The sequence below is a fragment of the Montipora capricornis genome, chromosome 12 (genome assembly GCF_036669925.1).
Source record: "Montipora capricornis isolate CH-2021 chromosome 12, ASM3666992v2, whole genome shotgun sequence".
Lineage (NCBI taxonomy): Eukaryota > Metazoa > Cnidaria > Anthozoa > Scleractinia > Acroporidae > Montipora > Montipora capricornis.
In genome coordinates, this window is record NC_090894.1 from 9,607,155 (window position 1) to 9,625,554 (window position 18,400).

General features: G+C 41.6%; 2 protein-coding genes across 4 annotated transcripts in view; both read left to right on the forward strand.

The window, feature by feature from the left end:
• The window catches only part of LOC138026591 (uncharacterized), a 27,142-nt gene extending 23,664 nt beyond the window's left edge, over positions 1–3,478 (forward strand). Inside the window, exons 8-9 of the mRNA XM_068874006.1 lie at positions 2,265–2,483; positions 3,211–3,478. Coding sequence (XP_068730107.1) covers positions 2,265–2,483; positions 3,211–3,370 — 379 coding nt within the window. The 3' untranslated portion in view covers positions 3,371–3,478. The remainder of the gene's footprint in view (positions 1–2,264; positions 2,484–3,210) is intronic.
• A 1,957-nt stretch (positions 3,479–5,435) lies between these two features.
• LOC138026590 (uncharacterized) lies at positions 5,436–17,928 on the forward strand. Of its 3 annotated transcripts, none has more exons than XM_068874004.1 (4): positions 5,436–5,738; positions 8,823–8,979; positions 10,880–15,751; positions 16,671–17,928. In XM_068874004.1, exons 3-4 carry the CDS (start codon positions 10,906–10,908, stop codon positions 16,691–16,693), a joined length of 4,869 nt encoding a protein of 1,622 aa, XP_068730105.1. In that variant the 5' UTR covers positions 5,436–5,738; positions 8,823–8,979; positions 10,880–10,905; the 3' UTR covers positions 16,694–17,928. The 3 variants fall into 3 exon arrangements, with proteins under 3 accessions (XP_068730105.1, XP_068730104.1, XP_068730106.1); XM_068874003.1 differs by lacking the exon at positions 5,436–5,738 and adding an exon at positions 6,199–6,629; XM_068874005.1 differs by lacking the exons at positions 5,436–5,738; positions 8,823–8,979 and adding an exon at positions 9,301–9,482.
• The last annotated feature ends 472 nt before the right edge of the window (positions 17,929–18,400 follow it).

An 18,400-nucleotide genomic window follows, 5' to 3' on the forward strand; every position in this document is an offset into this window, starting at 1 on the left:
TAATCCCTTTCCAGCGGGTTTTTTTTTCCTTCTCCTTTCCAGCGGGGTTAGTATCTGGATGGGTGACCTAAAAAATATACCCCTTCGTAAAACAGAAGCATTGGCTAAACTTCAGAATACCCTGCCACTTATTTGCATTTCATTGAATAAGAATAAGCTCTATTGTATTAAGTCTCGTTCTTCAAAAGATGCCGCATAGGGAAAACAATGGTGGTTAGCTGTGGCGGGGTATTCTGAAGTTGCTCCGAAGCAGTGGACCGAACTATTAACGCTAGCAAATGCGAACTCAGCAAGGTACAGATTTTGTTAGCTTGCTTTATGCAAAACAAATATTGATGCAAAAGTAAACAAATACTGTATTGATACACAGTTTTTAGAAAGAGCAGAAGGAAGTTTCCAGGACGGTCGATCGAGAATGAAATAGTTACGACATGAAAACAAACATTTTGGGAGATTTTTGCTACGTTCAATTTTGTTATTCTACTTTTGGCTGCACAAATAAATCGAAAGTGACATCGCCGGAATTCAGCGGGCGCTGTGATTAAGTTACCGCGGTATGTTTACTCGCCAAACAGTGAAGCATCTGTGTCAAATGATGGCAAGATACCGGGTTTTCGTAAGTTTCTTTTTCTGTCAAGTGGTTTAAAGTTTGACAATAAATGAGCAAATTAAAAGCAAAGATCACAATCGCCCAACTCTTGAGGTTGACCATTGTTTCTGCAAAGTCAAAAATTTACTCTCCAAGACGAGGTTATTTACCACCAGGTAATTTCATCATTTTGGAAATAGCAGCTACTTTATTATTCACCGGCGTCACAATTCTTTGCTGATTTTGGGGCTCATTTTGTTGAAACTCAAGCACGCATCCAACAGACCTGTTTATTTTCGTGAACCCTTCCTGCTTACAGAGCAATACTAAAAAAATCCTACCGTATCACATTTCAAACTTAAGCTCGAAAATTCAATACACAACATGATATTATAATTTACAAAGGCAGAAAATATCACAGAATCCTTTTCCAGCGAAAAATTTATTGAAACAAACAACATACTTGCCTTTAGAGGCAAAAACCTCTTCCTATTTCATTGCGTGCGTGAAGACAAGAAACTCAATCGTGTCAAATTACCATGTACGCAACAAAATAAATTTCAGGTTCAAACCCTTTCCTGAAGAACCTCTTCCTTGAATAATGATGCACAAAATAGTCGATAAGCTTTCTCTCAAATAATTATTGACTGTCACATTTCCAATTATTTTTTTAACTGACTTGGTTGAACCCATAAGTTACCAGATAATTTTCCATTTGGTTTCAGTGTTGTACATAACACTACACTCGTGATAAAATATTGGAAATACAGCTCACTTTGATTTCGACTCGACGGGCGAGAGATTGTTGTCGAAGTCCATTACTCGTCGCTTTTAAGATTCCAGATCGTCATCACCTGTCTTGTTCATCCAATTGACGTTCCATTCTTGAGCTCCATGGGGGTATATTTTGTTGAAAGATGCACTAAAACGCCATTCGCGTTGCAATGACTTTAGACGCCATTGCAGGTTAATGAAATATTCTCCCGTGTGCACCAGGGAAATCTATGCATTACCCCAGCCCCCTTAAACCTAATAAAATACGCACAGAAGATTCCATGCACAAAGACACCACTTAGCAGGGAAGAGACAGGCCAGATTTTTCCCGATCCACGGGAAAAAAACCCACGAAATGACACAGAGATTCCGACTGGGTTTGGAAACCCAGTAAATAGGAAAAGTCAAGTTGAAGTAATCGAAGAATATGACACGAAAAGGAAAATGAAAAGCCCACATCCACAGATATCTTAGAAAATCATCTGTTACGCCTTATGGATATTCAACCATGGTGTCATAATAGGCCATTTCCGAGTTCATGTCTACCTCCTCTTCAAGGCGAGTCTAAGTGCGAAGTTTTTGTTATGAAAATTAGGTTTCATTCATATGTAAAGTGGAACTAATTACCATCACAAAAACTTCGCTTTGAAGAGGAGGCAGACATGAACTCGGAAATGGCCTATCATGGGGTGACTATTTTTTTCGGGTTTACAATTTTTGGATGGTCAAGCACAAAAAGCATACGTAAGCCGTTAGATCTCAATACATCACAGGTGCTTTGCTACGCGCTGAACATGATAATCAAAATAATATACAACATTCTTTTCACCGTAAAATTCAAACCGCAAGCAGTAGGTTGACATACATAGTGCCCTTGCGCTTTGTATATATCTGTGCACAGGAACATGAAAGACTCCAAGCTGAAGTCGTTTTACAGATCCCGTCAGAGCGGAGGTACCATCCATGGTTACACCAGTTGGTGGTCTTCTCTTCCTGGGATCTATCGCTCGTGGATCAGGGACCGAGCCATTCGAGCCGTCAAGCAGGGTTACCCAGCCATTGTGGGCCTCTGGTCTGGCAGTTCTCAGCATTATGCCGTTGCTACCCAGTATCGCTACAGGTATTTCATTCTACAACTATTCATGCGTTAAAGTTGTTTCCCATGAACCACCAATGATCTCAGTTTGCCTACGTGATCAGTGCCGACTGTTGGTCAGCAATCAGGCGAAAGCACGTGGTAAAATGACTGTACAAGTGCATCACAGTCTGTAATACGACATCACTGAACGGTTCTAGCGGTCATCCATCTATTAGTTTTTAAGCTTAGTAAGTGATCGTTGGCATTCGTTTTGAAATAGCTGGTCTTGGTTTAGACGCGACGAACAATATGACTTTACATTGCATGTTTAGTCTCCAACCAATGCCTTCTGGCTTACTAAATAGCTTATAATAATGAATTGTCCTCGAGAGAAAGTAGTTGCTGTTGAGCCCAGTTCTAGCGCAAGATTGCTCTCAACTATGAACTGGGCATAAAAATAACAGTCTTCTTCTCGAAGTAAGTTACTGTAAGTTTGCATGAAAAGGGAAGTCTGATCCGTGTTACTGCACTACGCTTGTTTCGCTCTTGCGCTATCAGCCGTATCCCAGTCGCATACCATTGTCAGTGGTTTCAATGCCACCAGCCTTTTTACCCAATTACATTTTTTGAAAAGTCACTGGAGACTGCTGTATTTCTATTGCATGGTGGAGTGAGCTAAATTTGAAAAGATATCTGGCACAATATTCAATTTTTACCTTGTAGATTTTGAGCAATGTCCTACCTGAGAACTCCATGCATTCTTTTTCAGATACCGCAGGTACCGCTATTGCTGGTGGTTCTTCGGCCGGCGCTGTGGAGGGTGGAAGACCGAATATGACCATGATCTGTTCTATCACATGGGTTGGGGTGGGTATGGTAATGGATGGCGCACAGCAGAGGCTTTCTCAGCATTTGTCGCCAAGAAGTAAAAGCCTTGTGTGTCCAGATTAAACCAAACCGTGAGCCCTCGTAATAAGTGGGTAAAAGCAGTTGCGTAAGCAGAATAAAATAAAGCGTCAAACTTAAACTTTAGTGAATTTTACAGTGTTTCTGCCAATTTTCACAGTGGTAAATATTAGGTACAAGTCACTGGGAAGACAAAGAAATGCCGTTTTCTTCGCGCTTCATAGTGGTTTGTTAACAGGATTTCGACTGATCGACCGCCGACACCGAAATTTATTTCAGTGCGCATAGATCACCCATAAGATATCTTTGGTATAAGAGGTGAAGCCGAGACTACAATTGTTGAATATAAGACAAACGTATAAATTGAATCGGAACAGAAACCCATAAGGGTTGAAAAGTGTAACGCTCGTTCACAGCTTCCAAATATTCAGTGCTAAGTACCATATTTGGAAACCCCTCGCTCCAGTTAATTTCGCGCGAGAACATTGGTGGTATTGCGTCACGGTGTTCTTGCGAACCGATTGGTTGAATGTTTCTCTCTTGTTGTTCCAAATATGGTACTTAGCAAATTGAATATTCAGAAGCTTGTTTCCTAGCACACAAGGGGCCGTTACATGTTTCAACTCTTATGGGTTTCTGATCCGAATTAATATTATGCTACTTCCATCCATTTTACCTAATTATACCAAGAATCTCGTTTGCCCACACCATTCAAGAAAAGCAAACATATCCAAGAATTTTCTCGGTTTTCACTTGAGCATGATCCATATCTTGCAACTACTAGTGTTGGATTTTTATCCGCTGGATAGTGACTTTTCCACTGGATGACGTTGTCCTCTCTTTGAACAACTGGGACCAGATCTACGACATAGCCACCTTTGAGCAGTTTCCGATAGAGTGTCGTAAAACCCAAACCAAAGCAATAGACATTTTGCTTTCCCAATACAGATCATATGACGACTATACTCAGGAGATTTGGTCCCTTGTCTTGTTCGTTAACAAGTGTGCATGCAGACATGCATGCACTCTTTTTTCATGAACAAGACAAAGGATTAAATATCCTGAGTTTTATCCGGCATGACCTGTATTGGGAAAACACAATGCACAAGCAAATAAGGTCTATTGCTCTGACCAATCCTAATAGGAGGAAACAGAGCAATGGACCAATTAAAAATGAGGCCGACGCAAAGCGAGGGAAAATGAGGGCGTGTAAGTCCACGATTGCTCTTAGTTTTGCTTATTGGTTGAGTTGGTTGAAAAAGTGGTGGGTTTCTTGTCAACCAATCACAGAAGGAAGTAAAGCAAACACAAAGTAAACACGAAAATTACTTTCGACAGCAATCATGCCTCTCACACCATAGGCAGCCCAAGCTCGCGTCACTAGAGAGCGTGTAATAATTGATTACTAGTGGAAGATGACCTTTGAGTAAAAGCGGTGTTGCGTTACAGGCAGCCGTTGAGAATTTAAACGCGTTGCAAGACTTTGTATGAGAAATAAAATACCGAAGATTATGAAGCCTAAAAAACGCTCAATTTAACGTTCATTCAATAAAATGAATAAAAATGACTTACCTCTGGTGTATTTTTGTGCCTTTTGGAGCTTGTTTTACCGTTTCGGGAATTCCGTGTTTTCAATGCTCTAAGACGAAGTCAAGGCTGCACACTACGATTCCGACCGTTGGCAGCTCAGAGGCGGTTTGCGACTCGAAAATCCATCCCTGCCGCGATTTTTTCACGCAAAGCTAAAGCCACATCATTTGCAAACCTCGGTGAATGTTTCGTCGTCAAAAATCCCCGCGCACTTGGCTGGAAATGAGCTTTTTCTGCTTCCGATTACACGATAGCTGATGAAGTTAACGGCTGGTGACACTGTATCCTGACACGGAGCTTGGATCCGAGGTCAAATCAACTCCACCAGACGAGGTATAGTCATTTCATGTACAACACTTACCCCATCCCCACAGCGGCTTCTCGAAGAGCTCCATGGTTACGAGAAGCCGCTGTGGGGATGGGGTAAGTGTGTACATGAAATGACTGTACCTCGTCGGGTGGAGTTGATTTGACCTCGGATCCAAGCTCCGTGTCAGGATACAGTGTCACCAGCCGTTAACTTCATCAGCTATCGTGTAATCGGAAGCAGAAAAAGCTCATTTCCAGCCAAGTGCGCGGGGATTTTTGACGACGAAACATTCACCGAGGTTCGCAAATGATGTGGCTTTAGCTTTGCGTGAAAAAATCGCGGCAGGGATGGATTTTCGAGTCGCAAACCGCCTCTGAGCTGCCAACGGTCGGAATCGTAGTGTGCAGCCTTGACTTCGTCTTAGAACATTGAAAACACGGAATTCCCGAAACGGTAAAACAAGCTCCAAAAGGCACAAAAATACACCAGAGGTAAGTCATTTTTATTCATTTTATTGAATGAACGTTAAATTGAGCGTTTTTTAGGCTTCATAATCTTCGGTATTTTATTTCTCATACAAAGTCTTGCAACGCGTTTAAATTCTCAAAGGCTGCCTGTAACGCAACACCGCTTTTACTCAAAGGTCATCTTCCACTAGTAATCAATTATTACACGCTCTCTAGTGACGCGAGCTTGGGCTGCCTATGCTCACACGATAAGCTTCGTGTCAAACTTGTTGTGGCCATTTCCGGTAAAATCCACTCAAGGTCGGCTGCGATTTATTTGCATGATCCTTCAATACGAAGCGAGACCTCCGCGGAATAACTTTAGATCGCCTTAGAAATCACAGGGAAGAACATAGGTCAGATGAGAAAGTTTTAGTTTTTGAAAAAGGTCGTATTTTTCCCACCGAATCGGTTATTGTGACCGTAACGTAACACTTCATCAGCAAGATTTTGTGACGCGACACAGATGAAAAAGGATTTACCGGTTTGACCAGCATCACATGCAAGCCATCAGAGCTTGAATAATGCTCCAGTCAATTGAAACCATGCATTGGTGGTGGTGATGAAGTCCCCCAGTGGTGCTGTCGGCCAAATAGATCTGTCTCGTCACGCTAACTACGGTTATGAACAACGTGTTGAGGTGTTTGGAGCGGGTGGTGTGATAAGCAGTGATAATGTCCCTACTCTCAGCTCAAAGAAGCATTCATTTCCCCAGAGATACGCTGATGGCTACAATCGGGAGATGGGCCATTTTATTGACGCGATCAAAAACGGGGAAAATGTGCTTGTCTCTAAAGATGATGTGCTTCGATCTTGGCGTATAGTTGACGCCATCGAGAGGTCGTTTCATAGTGGAAAGCCAATGTCTTTAGACTGGTATGTAATTGGATGGGCAGGGGAGGGGGTGGGCGGGTATTCTTCAAAATAATTTTTCTTTCTTCCTTAGTTCTGAGCCCTTTAAGTTCTTTTGAGTGACCAACATCGCTTCTCTCTTCTTGATCAAATATAAGTGAGAGCAGAATTTAGCAAATGGTCAGCAAAAATAAAATGCAATGATGTATCAACAAATTCTCTCAATTATTATCATAAAAACTATATGGAGAAGAGCGGAGAGTATGCGCAAATACACCAAATACCAAAAACACATGTGAAATACATGTCAACTATACCTGGCTCGAAAGAAACTTGTTATCTTGGACACGTACAAATACGTACAAACCCATGCCAAACTTATGTTTACACTTCTCCTTATCAAGAAGGAGTAATCAGGGAAATTGACATATTTTGAATCGCTACTTACGTATTCTTATTTTATTTTAAGGATTTTTAGGGTTTGGGTCAGATGATTGCAGTAATTTCAGTTGTTATTGTTGTCTGCCACAAATAAATATACCAGACATAAGATAAAGTTATTCAGCCGTTTGGCCGTTCCTTCTTTCAATCATTCAGTCATTCATGCATGACTGCTATTTTGGACGACTGGTGAACCCAGTTCCATGCACTGTCATTAACAAACTGTATAAAATGCCACTGATTTACTACTACTTGTTTTACTGCTTATTTTAAAATGGCTTAAAAATACAATTTGGGGCATTTGCGAAAGTGAAAGTACCAATGAAACCTCAGTGACTGTAAGTTCAATGGGTTCGGTTACCTTTGTGAACATACCATGGCCTGTCACAGTGACCACCATGATGACAAAGGCACTGGGACGAGTTCACACACCGCTGGCCCTGAAGTACCGTACCTTCAGGAGAGACAGAGCCTTCCTGGCATTTGGTGTCTAAGCACATTGCGCTCCACAGGGTACTTACTTTTGACCAAAATGACAACCTGCGAAAAAAATTATCGGAAAATAACAAATTGTATTCTTGTGAAGTGTTGACCACACAGAGTTATTTATTTGAAAATAGTTCAAAATTTTATCTGGAATAAAAATACGAAATGCGAAACAAACATACTAATTATGACAATACTAATTCTAAGTCCTTTTTATGTGGAAATAACATTAAATTTTTCTCTCATTAACACTTCCCTTACCTTAACAAGTTCTGTTGGTGCATAGAAATCGTCCACCTTTGACGAAGAGCAAGGAATCCTTTTCCTTAATCAGTTTGAATAGCCTCAACCACTCTCAAACCACTGTTATTTCTCGAGAGAGATCACAAAGTAACCAATGGACAGATCTGGAGTCTCGTTTTACATTCAGTACTCCAGAAATCTTTTCCTCTGGCCGCGCTTCAGCCATTCGATGAGGGCCAGGCTCGTGCTTCTTAAGTTGCCTCGCTCATGCCCAAAAAGAACTCTGGGTATTTCTGCCATTCCATGACAAGGGAAGACTCCCGCTTCTCATTTTATATATATATATTTTTTCATAAGTGTCGGGCCACCCAGTCCTACCAGCAAAATACCGCATCGATTGAAGTTTTTAGCTTTCAGAACATGCTCAAATTGTATCTGTAGGCATCAATTTAACGTAAGAATTTGATGGCTTATATATTCAAATGAAAAGTCATTTTATCTGACATATGGTAAGCACTGGAGTCGCAGATTACAAACTGTGCGCACGCGCCCTGCGAAAGGTAACATAAATACATGCAAAAAGTTTATTTCATCTCGAATTTCAGAATAACTACAGGAGCTAATGTCTTCGAGACATTACATTTGCAGCTAAAATACATAGCATATACAGATACATAAGATACATACTAAATACATAAAATTTAAAGATATATTCTCATGTCGACTATTCCGCCTAACCGTTTCACCCTTTACAAGACGAATACATCTTCAAACGACTTGTGGGGGTTCAGACGATCAACAAAGGCCCATTTTACTCTGACTGAGGGCTCACACTCGAAACGTCAGCTTAACATTCCCGCTGTGGCTGTCAATTTACCTTTATACGCTTCGATGAATAGGTAACAGCTCCGTTTATTAAAATGCTTAGTCAAACGCAATCACCCGAATCCAACCGTCAATCACTTCTTAGATTTAATTACCTTAAGCGTAGCGAGACATCTAAAAAGCAAATGTTCGTCAGTCAGGACTGTACTTGCAATCCCGCAGGGCTTGCCAGACGTATTCCAGATCGTTCTGATCGACAGCGGAAGATACAGCCATCACAGATCGAATACCTTTGAGACATCCAGAGGATATGCAACAAACAAAGATACCGAGTAAAGAACATTGAACATTGGAGGAGACCGCATATTGGATTGTAAAGGTAACAATGGCGTTGAATGTCACGCTTACATTTTGTCCGTCAATACCCTTTTGATTATCATTTAGACTGAAACACCTCCTCAAAACAATTCCTGAAGTCAATTTAGTTATCCTCTATTTAGACGAGTTTTCTTTAAAATGGATAAAGGGGATGATTACAATCATTGAGAAATGATGATCTCAAGGAATCGAATATATTTCGTTGCCATGTTCACACATGTCTGAGCAACGCAGTATCAATTTCCATGGTTTACAATACAATACAATACAATACAATACAATACATACTTTAATTGACCGCTCCCCATAGGGGCTTTTCAGGGCCAATGAAACACAACGAAACGACAGAACAGAACAACAACAACTGTTAAGAATCCCAACTGGCTGGAGGCAAACCTGTTGGCTATTTACAAGTGGGGCTGGGAAGTTGAACCAGGGACTACCAGGATCAAATTCAACGAGTGGTCAGAGCGGGTCTCGAACCCGGGATCTCCGGATCTCAAGGCAAGCGCCCTAACCACTGGGCCACACTGCCTGCCTCCTTCGCGTTAGACAGCCAGTAAAGGCTCGTTTACACAGAGCGATTTTATCGCGCGACAAGAGCTGCGATCGAACGGCGATTTTACGGCGACAGCAAATCGCGCGTGTGAAGAGCCGGCGATTTCACTGCGTTTTGTAGCGCGACAGATCGCAGCCTTGTCGTCCCATTTCGGACATGCTCGAAATTTACTGTCGCGCGATAAAATCGCTCTGTGTAAACGAGCCTTAAGAGATGCATGAAACACATGCAGTAAGAGCTAATCAAATGTATTTTAAATTATGTATAGAGGCTTTTACTTCTCCTATAAAACAGTGAAAACTACTGTTAAACCATAAAGCTACGTCAGATGAAGGCGTTTCTTAGAATGCAAACTATGTGTTTCTGATCGAGTTGGGCATAGTAGACTTTTATTTGACCTTTCTTACATCCACCATGATGAGCTTAGATGTTTGTCTAGCGCGAGATATGTCAGTGAGTAGCTCAAAGGAACAAGCTATCCTGTAGGACAAGAAAAGAAAGTAGTGGAATTAAATTACCGATTTGTGAACATTATCGCAATATATATTTTACGCACAAATTTATGCACAATAAATGCCTGGATGATTAACAGCCGGAGCATATTGATGGCTCAGTTGCATGCAATAGATTAAATTACGCACTCTTGAGTTTGTTTGGTGCGTCAAAGTCAACAAATTAAGGCTCGGCTTTGCAAGACTCAAGTCTACTGAGTCTGACTTTTTTCAATGAAGACTTCATCCACGCATTCAGGTATATTACGCTGATATTACTGTGCCCGATCATATCTCAGTTGCATTGAACAAGTTTAATTCCCCACTCCTGAGTTTATTCGGTAATTCAAAGTGGACAAAGCCTATTTATTTCACTTTTATGCCGTGATTTAGAAAACATTTACCAGGAATGTAGGCACTCCGTTACCGTTTATCAATATTTATCTGACAAACAGCATGTTGACAAACGGATGAAAACTTTGCTTCTTGTTTCTTGGTTTTGAATTCATGTTAAAATAAAGTTGCCTAACAAGAAACAAAATATAAACTGCAACCTTCTGGAGCCGTCAAGGTTTTTTTTCGAGTGATGAAAGTGCTAACTGTCATTGAAGTGTTCTTTTAGTCACGTGACCTGCTGTTTTGTTACAGGACCGGACATTAATTCATATTCACGATCTCGATCGAGATTTGCGGCCTGGCACTGGATTTCAATCGCCTCTCTTATCCTTGTTTGGAGTCGGATGACCTCCCTTGCGATTACAGTTGTATAGTATTTGGAATTCTGAAAATGGCGAGTTTAATCGCTAATATTCAATGTAGTGCCTACTAATTTAGGTTCTGTCTCATTGTAGAGGCCGCATAAAACCCAGCACCTTCAATGGCAGCTGCTGTACCGTCGCCCCTGGCCAGCAGTACAGAGAAGACCAATGGAGCTAAGCTGAGCAGACTTCTCATTGATGGCGGAACAACAGTTCTGAGGAACACTTTTGATAAGCATCATCCTCCTGCAAGGCTAGCTGCTGACCTCATCGCTAACTTTTCAAAATTAGACACTCTCTTTAGGAAAAGGGTTATATGTAAAGCTCAGTGGCAGCAACTGTTCCCTCCTAATGGAGCCAAACCTGATTCCAACTCTTTCGACATCACTCTTCTATTCCTGCTTTTGAACACCATTTGTGGGGTATCCCCTCCTCCGTCAGGTTGGCACACTAAGCCACCACCAAGTGACACCTCTCCTGAGGCAAACCTTGCTCGCATTAAGATTTTCCGCAATGAGTTGTATGGTCATGTGTCTTCCACTGGTGTTGATACGCCAACCTTCAAGACCCTATGGCAGGAAATTTCTGCTGCTCTTATTTCTCTTGGGCTGGATCAGGCAGAAATTGACAGATTACAGGCAGAGCGTTGCGGAGAAGATGATTACATCAACGTTTTAACTGACTGGGAAGATAGTGAACGAAAAATAAAGTCTGAGCTGAAAGAGGTGAAACGAGATGTTAACGAAGTACTTCGAACCCATCTAGAAGATCGCAAAACTCAACAGGAGAGTAGTTCCAGGTTGGAGCAAGTGCATGAGATTGTCACCAAGACCCATCGAGCCATCAATGAAGCTCTACAGAACCACTCAAAAGACCACAGTTCACTTCGTGATACGATCTCAAAACTGGATGAAATACATCACATCGAAAACGAAACCCATGATGCTATTAAAGAATTACGTCAGACCAAACTAGAAGACCACAAAACACTTCAGGATGGCGTTTCCAAATTAGAGGGAATATCCCAGACTCAAACCAAAACTCAGCAAGCTGTAGAAGAAGTACACGAGACTATACAAGCAGGTCTTCGAGAGATAAAACAGGAGCTAGAAAGCTTGAGCAAGAAGCGTGAGATGGACAGAGCAGATGAATTGCTCAGAAACCTGGCTAAGTCCGAGTTCAAAGGAGATATTGAATATCATGCACAGAGATTCCAGGACGGAACCCGTGAATGGATCTTCAAAAGAATTGACGACTGGCTAGATGAAAGAACGTCCCAAAACCGGGCGATGGTAATTAGTGGAAATGCAGGGATGGGAAAATCAGTTATCTCTGCGGTCACGTGCAAACGAATGCAGGAGGCTGGTAGACTTTCAGGAAGCCACTTTTGTCAACATAAAAATGTGCGTTACAGAAGTCCTCAGCTAATGCTTCAGTCTTTGGCTTCTCATCTCAGCCACACTCTATCAGAGTATAAGAAATCTCTCCTGGAACAGCTCTCAAGAAATCTGGGGCCGGTTGAACTCAATAGCATGGGCGTGGAAGAGCTATTCGCGTTACTTTTCAAGGAACCACTTAACAATGTAAAAGACCCAGGAAGAAATATCCTAATGGTGATAGATGGACTGGACGAGAGTGAGTATCAAGGACGCAATGAGCTTCTCGATGTGATTGCAAATCAGTTCTCTAGGCTTCCTCAGTGGATTCGATTTTTTGTGACAACCCGCTCAGAAATAAACATCGCAGACAGCCTGAAGCATTTGCAACCCCTACATCTTGATGAAAATCAGGAAGAGAATTTGAAAGACATTCGACTATTCTTTGAAATGCAGCTAAGTCCTAATATTGCGGTAGAGCAAAAAGATGTTCTCCTCACAAAACTGGTTGAAAAGTCTGAAGGCGTTTTTCTTTATGCTTTTTTCTTGATTGATCACATCCAAGTGAATTTTCCACTTCTTACCCATGAGCAGCTGGAGAGCAGCTTACCGTTGGGTATTTCGTCTGTTTATCATTCCCATTTCAAACGGTTAGAGAATGAACTTCTCAAAGAGCTGAAGATTGACGAAGACCAAGTATTACGTTTTTTGTGCGCCTTTACCGCTTCCAGAGAACCTTTGCCAGTAGCGTTTGTTTCTAGACTGTTGAACCCAAATGGAAGGTCTTTGTCTGCTCAGCGAAGAATAAACAAAGCAATCGCCTGCATCTCTTCGCTTTTGCCAGTTCGCAATGAGTGTCTTCACTTTTTCCACAAATCAATCAAAGACTGGTTGACGAATACCTCGTGTTATGGTCGCCATGATTTCACCGTGGACGAGAAGGAAGGCCACGAGATTCTCTTCGACCTTTGCAGGAATGAGCTTGACAATATCAAGCGAAGGGGTGTACATAAACCACCCTTCAGTGACACTGAAAGGTACGCCTTGCAACATGGTGTTCAACACATGATTGAGCTGAGCGAATCGGGCGAAAGTCCAAGACTTTGTGATGTAGAAGCCCTGGTTAATACCTATGTGACCGATTTGGAACTCATTTATGCCAAACTTTGTGTGAACAGCACAGGTTCCTCGGAGGATATTTCCAGTGTTCAAAAGCATATTAAGCCAAGTTTACTCAGTGAGCGAAGTCAGTCTCTTTTAATCTCTTTGCTAAAAGTGCTTAGAAAACACTCTTATCTGTTAAGAGACCATCCGCAACTTTGGTTCCAAAGTTTGATCAATGAAGGACCTCCTGAGCTATCATCTGAAGCTGCAATCATCCTCCAAAACAGGCTTCCCTCCTTGCCGTACATGAAATACTTAGACAATCAAGAAGAAAATGGAGCGATTAAAGCGCGATTTTACTGTTCAGATACGGTGGCTTGTTTCGATGTTTCACCTGAACTGGACTACATGGTGTGCGAATGCCGCGATGGAACGATCCACTTGTGGTCTCTCGAGACTGCTAACTTGGAATGGAGTCGACCTTCCTTAATTAACAGAGAGTTTCAATATGTGCATCCTGGATTTGATGTAGTTTCTGATGGAGGCGCGTATCGTAAGATAGATTATAGAATTTTGACTTTTTACCGTTCTGTGGTTTTTCATCCACGTGGTAAGTCTGTCCTACCGGGGACCCTCAGAAGTGTTTACACTCTCGAAGGAGACTGCATTCCCCTTTATCCTTATAGTAACTGCACATTTTCACATTGTGCTTTTCCTACAGACAAAAGAACCATTTTAACAGACTGTTTTGATAATCCAAAAGAAGTTGCCTTGTGGAGTATGGAATCTGGTGAAGAGCTAAGGCGAATAACTTGGAATGATATTATTACATCTTTTGCGGTTTCCAACGATGGTTCAGAAATTGCTTTTGCTGACGTGACTGGTTCTATCTACCTTGTTGAGTCTAAAGGACCAAAACACTTGTTCAAGTGCGACGTGGCATGTGGTATGATGCACTTCACAAAAGACAGCAAGGCCCTGGTCTGTGGCTACCTCCCTTATAAGATAGAAGACGGCCTCGGATATGGTCAGTATGGTTGGGTGTGGTACCGTAACCCGGCGCTTATCCTTCGTCTATTTAAAACTTCCTGGGCTCAACCTCCACATGACTTCTTCTTGTGGCCCATTGAACCAAAGACTCGAGCAATAGAATATTGGATTGATGACGGTTTACTGTTGGGCCGGGTGAAAAATGTGGGCAGTGTTTTTTCATCGTTAGTTACAGGATTCTACAAGTGGCTTGGTAATGGAACAGCACTGGTTGGTAGCCCATCATTTAAGTACGTCGCGGCAATTCATGTTGACTCGCTAAGTGAAGCGACCAGACAAGTGGTCAAAGAAGTTGTATTTTCTTCTCAAGGAGATGTCATTTATTCCATTACCTCAAAAAATGAAAGTAGGGTCAGTGCGGTTCTAGTGACCGTGCTCCGAATGTCAAGTCAAGAAATCTTGGTGGAAAAGTCTTTCACTTGCCCATCACTGTCGCTTGTCCCCGTGAAGGAAGGTGTTGTACTATGTTTGAAGGATGAAGTACCAGAGCTTTGGAATTTTGAGCTGACCGAGTGCATTCGACAAATTCCCAAACTAAAGGGAGCTAAAAAGCTTATTCGTTTATCAGATGAACTGATAGGCTGTGAATGGTATCGTCGTACATTAACACCTGAAGAATTTTCGGATTTTGGTTATCCAGCAGAGACAGAGGATTCCCTGGAACTTCATGCAGAAGATGACTTAATGGAAGTTAACAAAGCTCTACATCATGATAACTCCGCAGATGAAGAAACGTCAGACGATTCATCAACGACAGACACTTTTGTAGAATTCGGTAATTTTTTAATCAAAGTAATGAATACTTTATTCTTTTGTCATTTTGTGGACATCGTCAATGTTATCAGTGGAGAGTGTGTTTCATCTATGAAGACAAGGGCAAGTGATGACCGCCATGAATTTGTTTCATGCAACAGTCAGAACCAGCTGTTAGTCTGCACCAGAGATGAATTTGACGATGGCTTTCTTCACGGGGAACAGTTAACTGTTACTTTACGAAACAACAACTCCTTTTCCTGTGTATGGGAAAGAAAAGCCGCGCGATACGACGAGCGTTTCTTTACGCCACATTTCATGTTCTCCCCTGAAGAAGAATTTTTAGTGACGTGGGCTTCCTTCAGTTCAGGCTATGGAGTACACATTCTTGATGCAAAAACTGGAGAAACACAACGCACTTTTCTCAAAGACCAAGATGACATTGTTGATTGTAAGTTCGTTGCCAATGGCGAGTCTCTGGTTTGCTGCAGTAAGGACAACTTCCTTCGATTGTTTAACATCAGATCTGGTGATCTACTTAGCGTGCTAGACGTTGAAGAGCAACCCTGCTGTTTAGGAGCCTGTGTGGACAAGCCTCTTGTCGCCATTGGCTTATGGGGCGCCAGATTGAAATTCGTTCATGTCAAGTTGCCAAGTGACGAGGACGCTGAAGGGAAGAAAGGTGAGCATTAATGGCTTAATGCTACTGTTCTAAGTGATTTCCTGCATCACGCATGGCTGTTATAGTATGCCGCTATTAATAGCAACAGTACACGGAAGTTCAGTAAGAAATAAAGTTTTGACACCATCTTTGTACAATATTTATATAGGACACCAAAAAGGTGTATTAAAACACCAATTTCAATATATTAAAATTCAGCCTTACACAATTGACCTCAACGCGAGGCTCTGGACAATAAATCTCACAAACTCTGTAGTTCTTCTCCAGATCCTCGTACTGAGGTCTATTGTGTTTTTGGCTGAATTTTAAGATATCGAAATTGGTCTATTGAAGCAGTAACAATATGTGGCTTGCGTTATTTTTAACTGTTTCCTATCCTTTACGTTAGTATCCCACTGAGTTAGGTACAATTCACGGCCCATTTTGCTTCTTCAAGAGGGTTGATAAGAAAACGTTTTACTTCATGAATTTGAATGAAATTTTGCTTTTTAACGTTTGTGAGAGTTAGCATTATCAAGTAAACTCAAAACTCCAACATATATGAATGTAAAGTACTAAAGCACTTCTCAGTGATTGCCAAGGAATACCTCTGAAGACTGATAATTCGGTTTAAACTTAAAATTAAGGCCTAGAATTAAAAACTCTCCGAAGGCAGGTGACAAGAATGGTGTAGATTATACCCACTTACTTCAGTCTGTCATTTAATCCTGTATACTTTTGTCTTCGCTTTTCAGCTGTGCTTCCGTCAGTACATTTAAGTTTTGTTACCGCACTCTCTTGAGCAGAAATTGGATGAGCGTAATCACACCGCCCAAATAAATATTTTTGAACTTGAGCAATCGATGAATTCGTCATCTATTTTAGGTGTTTAGCAGCTTGGTTGCTAGTCGCAGTCACTTCATGTCTCTATCTTTTGCAGGTTTCCGTGGCAAACAGAACTGAATTACACATGGATGCTATTCTCGATCTTGTCAGTTTCTGGAACGTTTGAAAGCAGATTTCAGAGCGCGGCGGAGTCCACCAGCGTAGGATTAGTTTTGATCCAAGTTGAGTACCAGTTACTCTGAACATTTCAGATGGGAATATTTAAAGTAACTTTATAAGGAATTAATTTGACATTAAACACTATTTATGTTCATATCTAAGAAGTAAAGCTATGTTAGAGTGATTCCGTCCACACTATGTTAGTGTGATTCCGTGTACGTTTTCATCCAGCTGATGGCGATCGCCAAAACAGACGCCTATCCAAGATCTTAACCTCACGTTCAAGAAGTCTAATGCAAGCTATCATTCAGAACTTGAAGGTCAAGCTTAACAACATTTCATCTCTCATGTCCCAAGCTTGCAGTCGACTTCAGGAGCCATGCACTGAAGCCCAATACCATCGAGTGAGTACTTTAATATCAGAAATGAATTCTCAGTTCTACCATGAGATTTAAGCTGTTAAAGACGCAAAATTTGCTTCTCTTCTTGATAAGGCGCCTTCCCACCATAGCACCATTAATCAAGCATCTGTACAACATAAACGTACAGTCGTCACAATCCCTGATGATCTTCGACAAGGAGAACTCCGTTTAAGCAAAGGGCTTCCTTTCGTTCCTGTAAACAGTAAAACTGACGAGTACCAAGTTAAAGCTGATTGCGAGCGATTTTTTCGCCGCTTACGTCTCAAGGCTCATTTCCATGCAAAACGCCTGCATGACAATGATCCTTTCACAAAGTTTGAAAACAAGACGTCAACATGGACCCCTCCGGATGGCCAATTTTCAGCCATTGCCTCCCGGGATTTCGGCCCGAGCGATCTCTTTTGGACGTAGTTGGCCCTTCACTACTTTCTGCTACCGACCTCGCCTCCCGGTACGGCATTGAGGGAGAGATATGTCGGCCCCTAAACCATATGTGACAAATCCTACGCCTACTCACAGCTCCAAACCGCCCTTGTCAATTTAACTTAAGAATTAGATGGCTCATATATTCAAGTAAAAGGTCATTTTATCTGTCATATGGTAAGCACTGGAGTCGCAGATTATTTCATCTCGAATTTCAGAATCACTATACAGGAGCTTATGTCTTCGATACTTTGCATTTGCAGCTAAAATACATGGCATATACAGGTACATACTAAGCACATAACATTTAAAGATATATTCATTAAAAAGAAAAGCCGCTGTACAAAATGTGTCCCTGCATTCTACTTAGCTGATACGTAAGAAAAAAGAATTAAGACCATAACTAGTTGTTCTAGGTTTATTGAGGGGCACAATGTAATTTCCGCGAAGATCATGCATAAGAAGAGGGCGGGAGAGGAAAGGTACTTTTCATATAAGCAGAAAAACCCTTCTGCTGGCAAAAAAAATAAATAAATAAATAAAAATAAATAAATAAAATAAGGTAAAACAGCATGTTATTTTGTTTGGTAGGTTAGATATCGGAGAGCCAGGACATTTACGTAGGCTTTGACGGAATGTTTGAATAAGAGAAAAAAACGCAGTACCTCCACACACCGGCGCTGGAGCGTCGTACCAAACGAGTCATTCCGGGATTTCGGCCCGTGCGATCGCTTTTGGACGCAGTTGGCCCCTTCGCTGCTTTTTGCTACCGACCTCGCCTCCCGGTACGGCATTGAGGGAGAGATATGTCGACCCCTAA

What these genes read in the sequence shown, in the direction of transcription:
- LOC138026590 (XM_068874004.1), top strand. Translation starts at nt 10,906, where the DNA reads ATGGCAGCTGCTGTACCGTCGCCCCTGGCCAGCAGTACAGAGAAGACC. An exon ending in GGACGCTGAAGGGAAGAAAG is followed by an intron (nt 15,752 to 16,670) that starts GTGAGCATTAAT and finishes TATCTTTTGCAG; the next exon opens with GTTTCCGTGGCAAACAGAAC.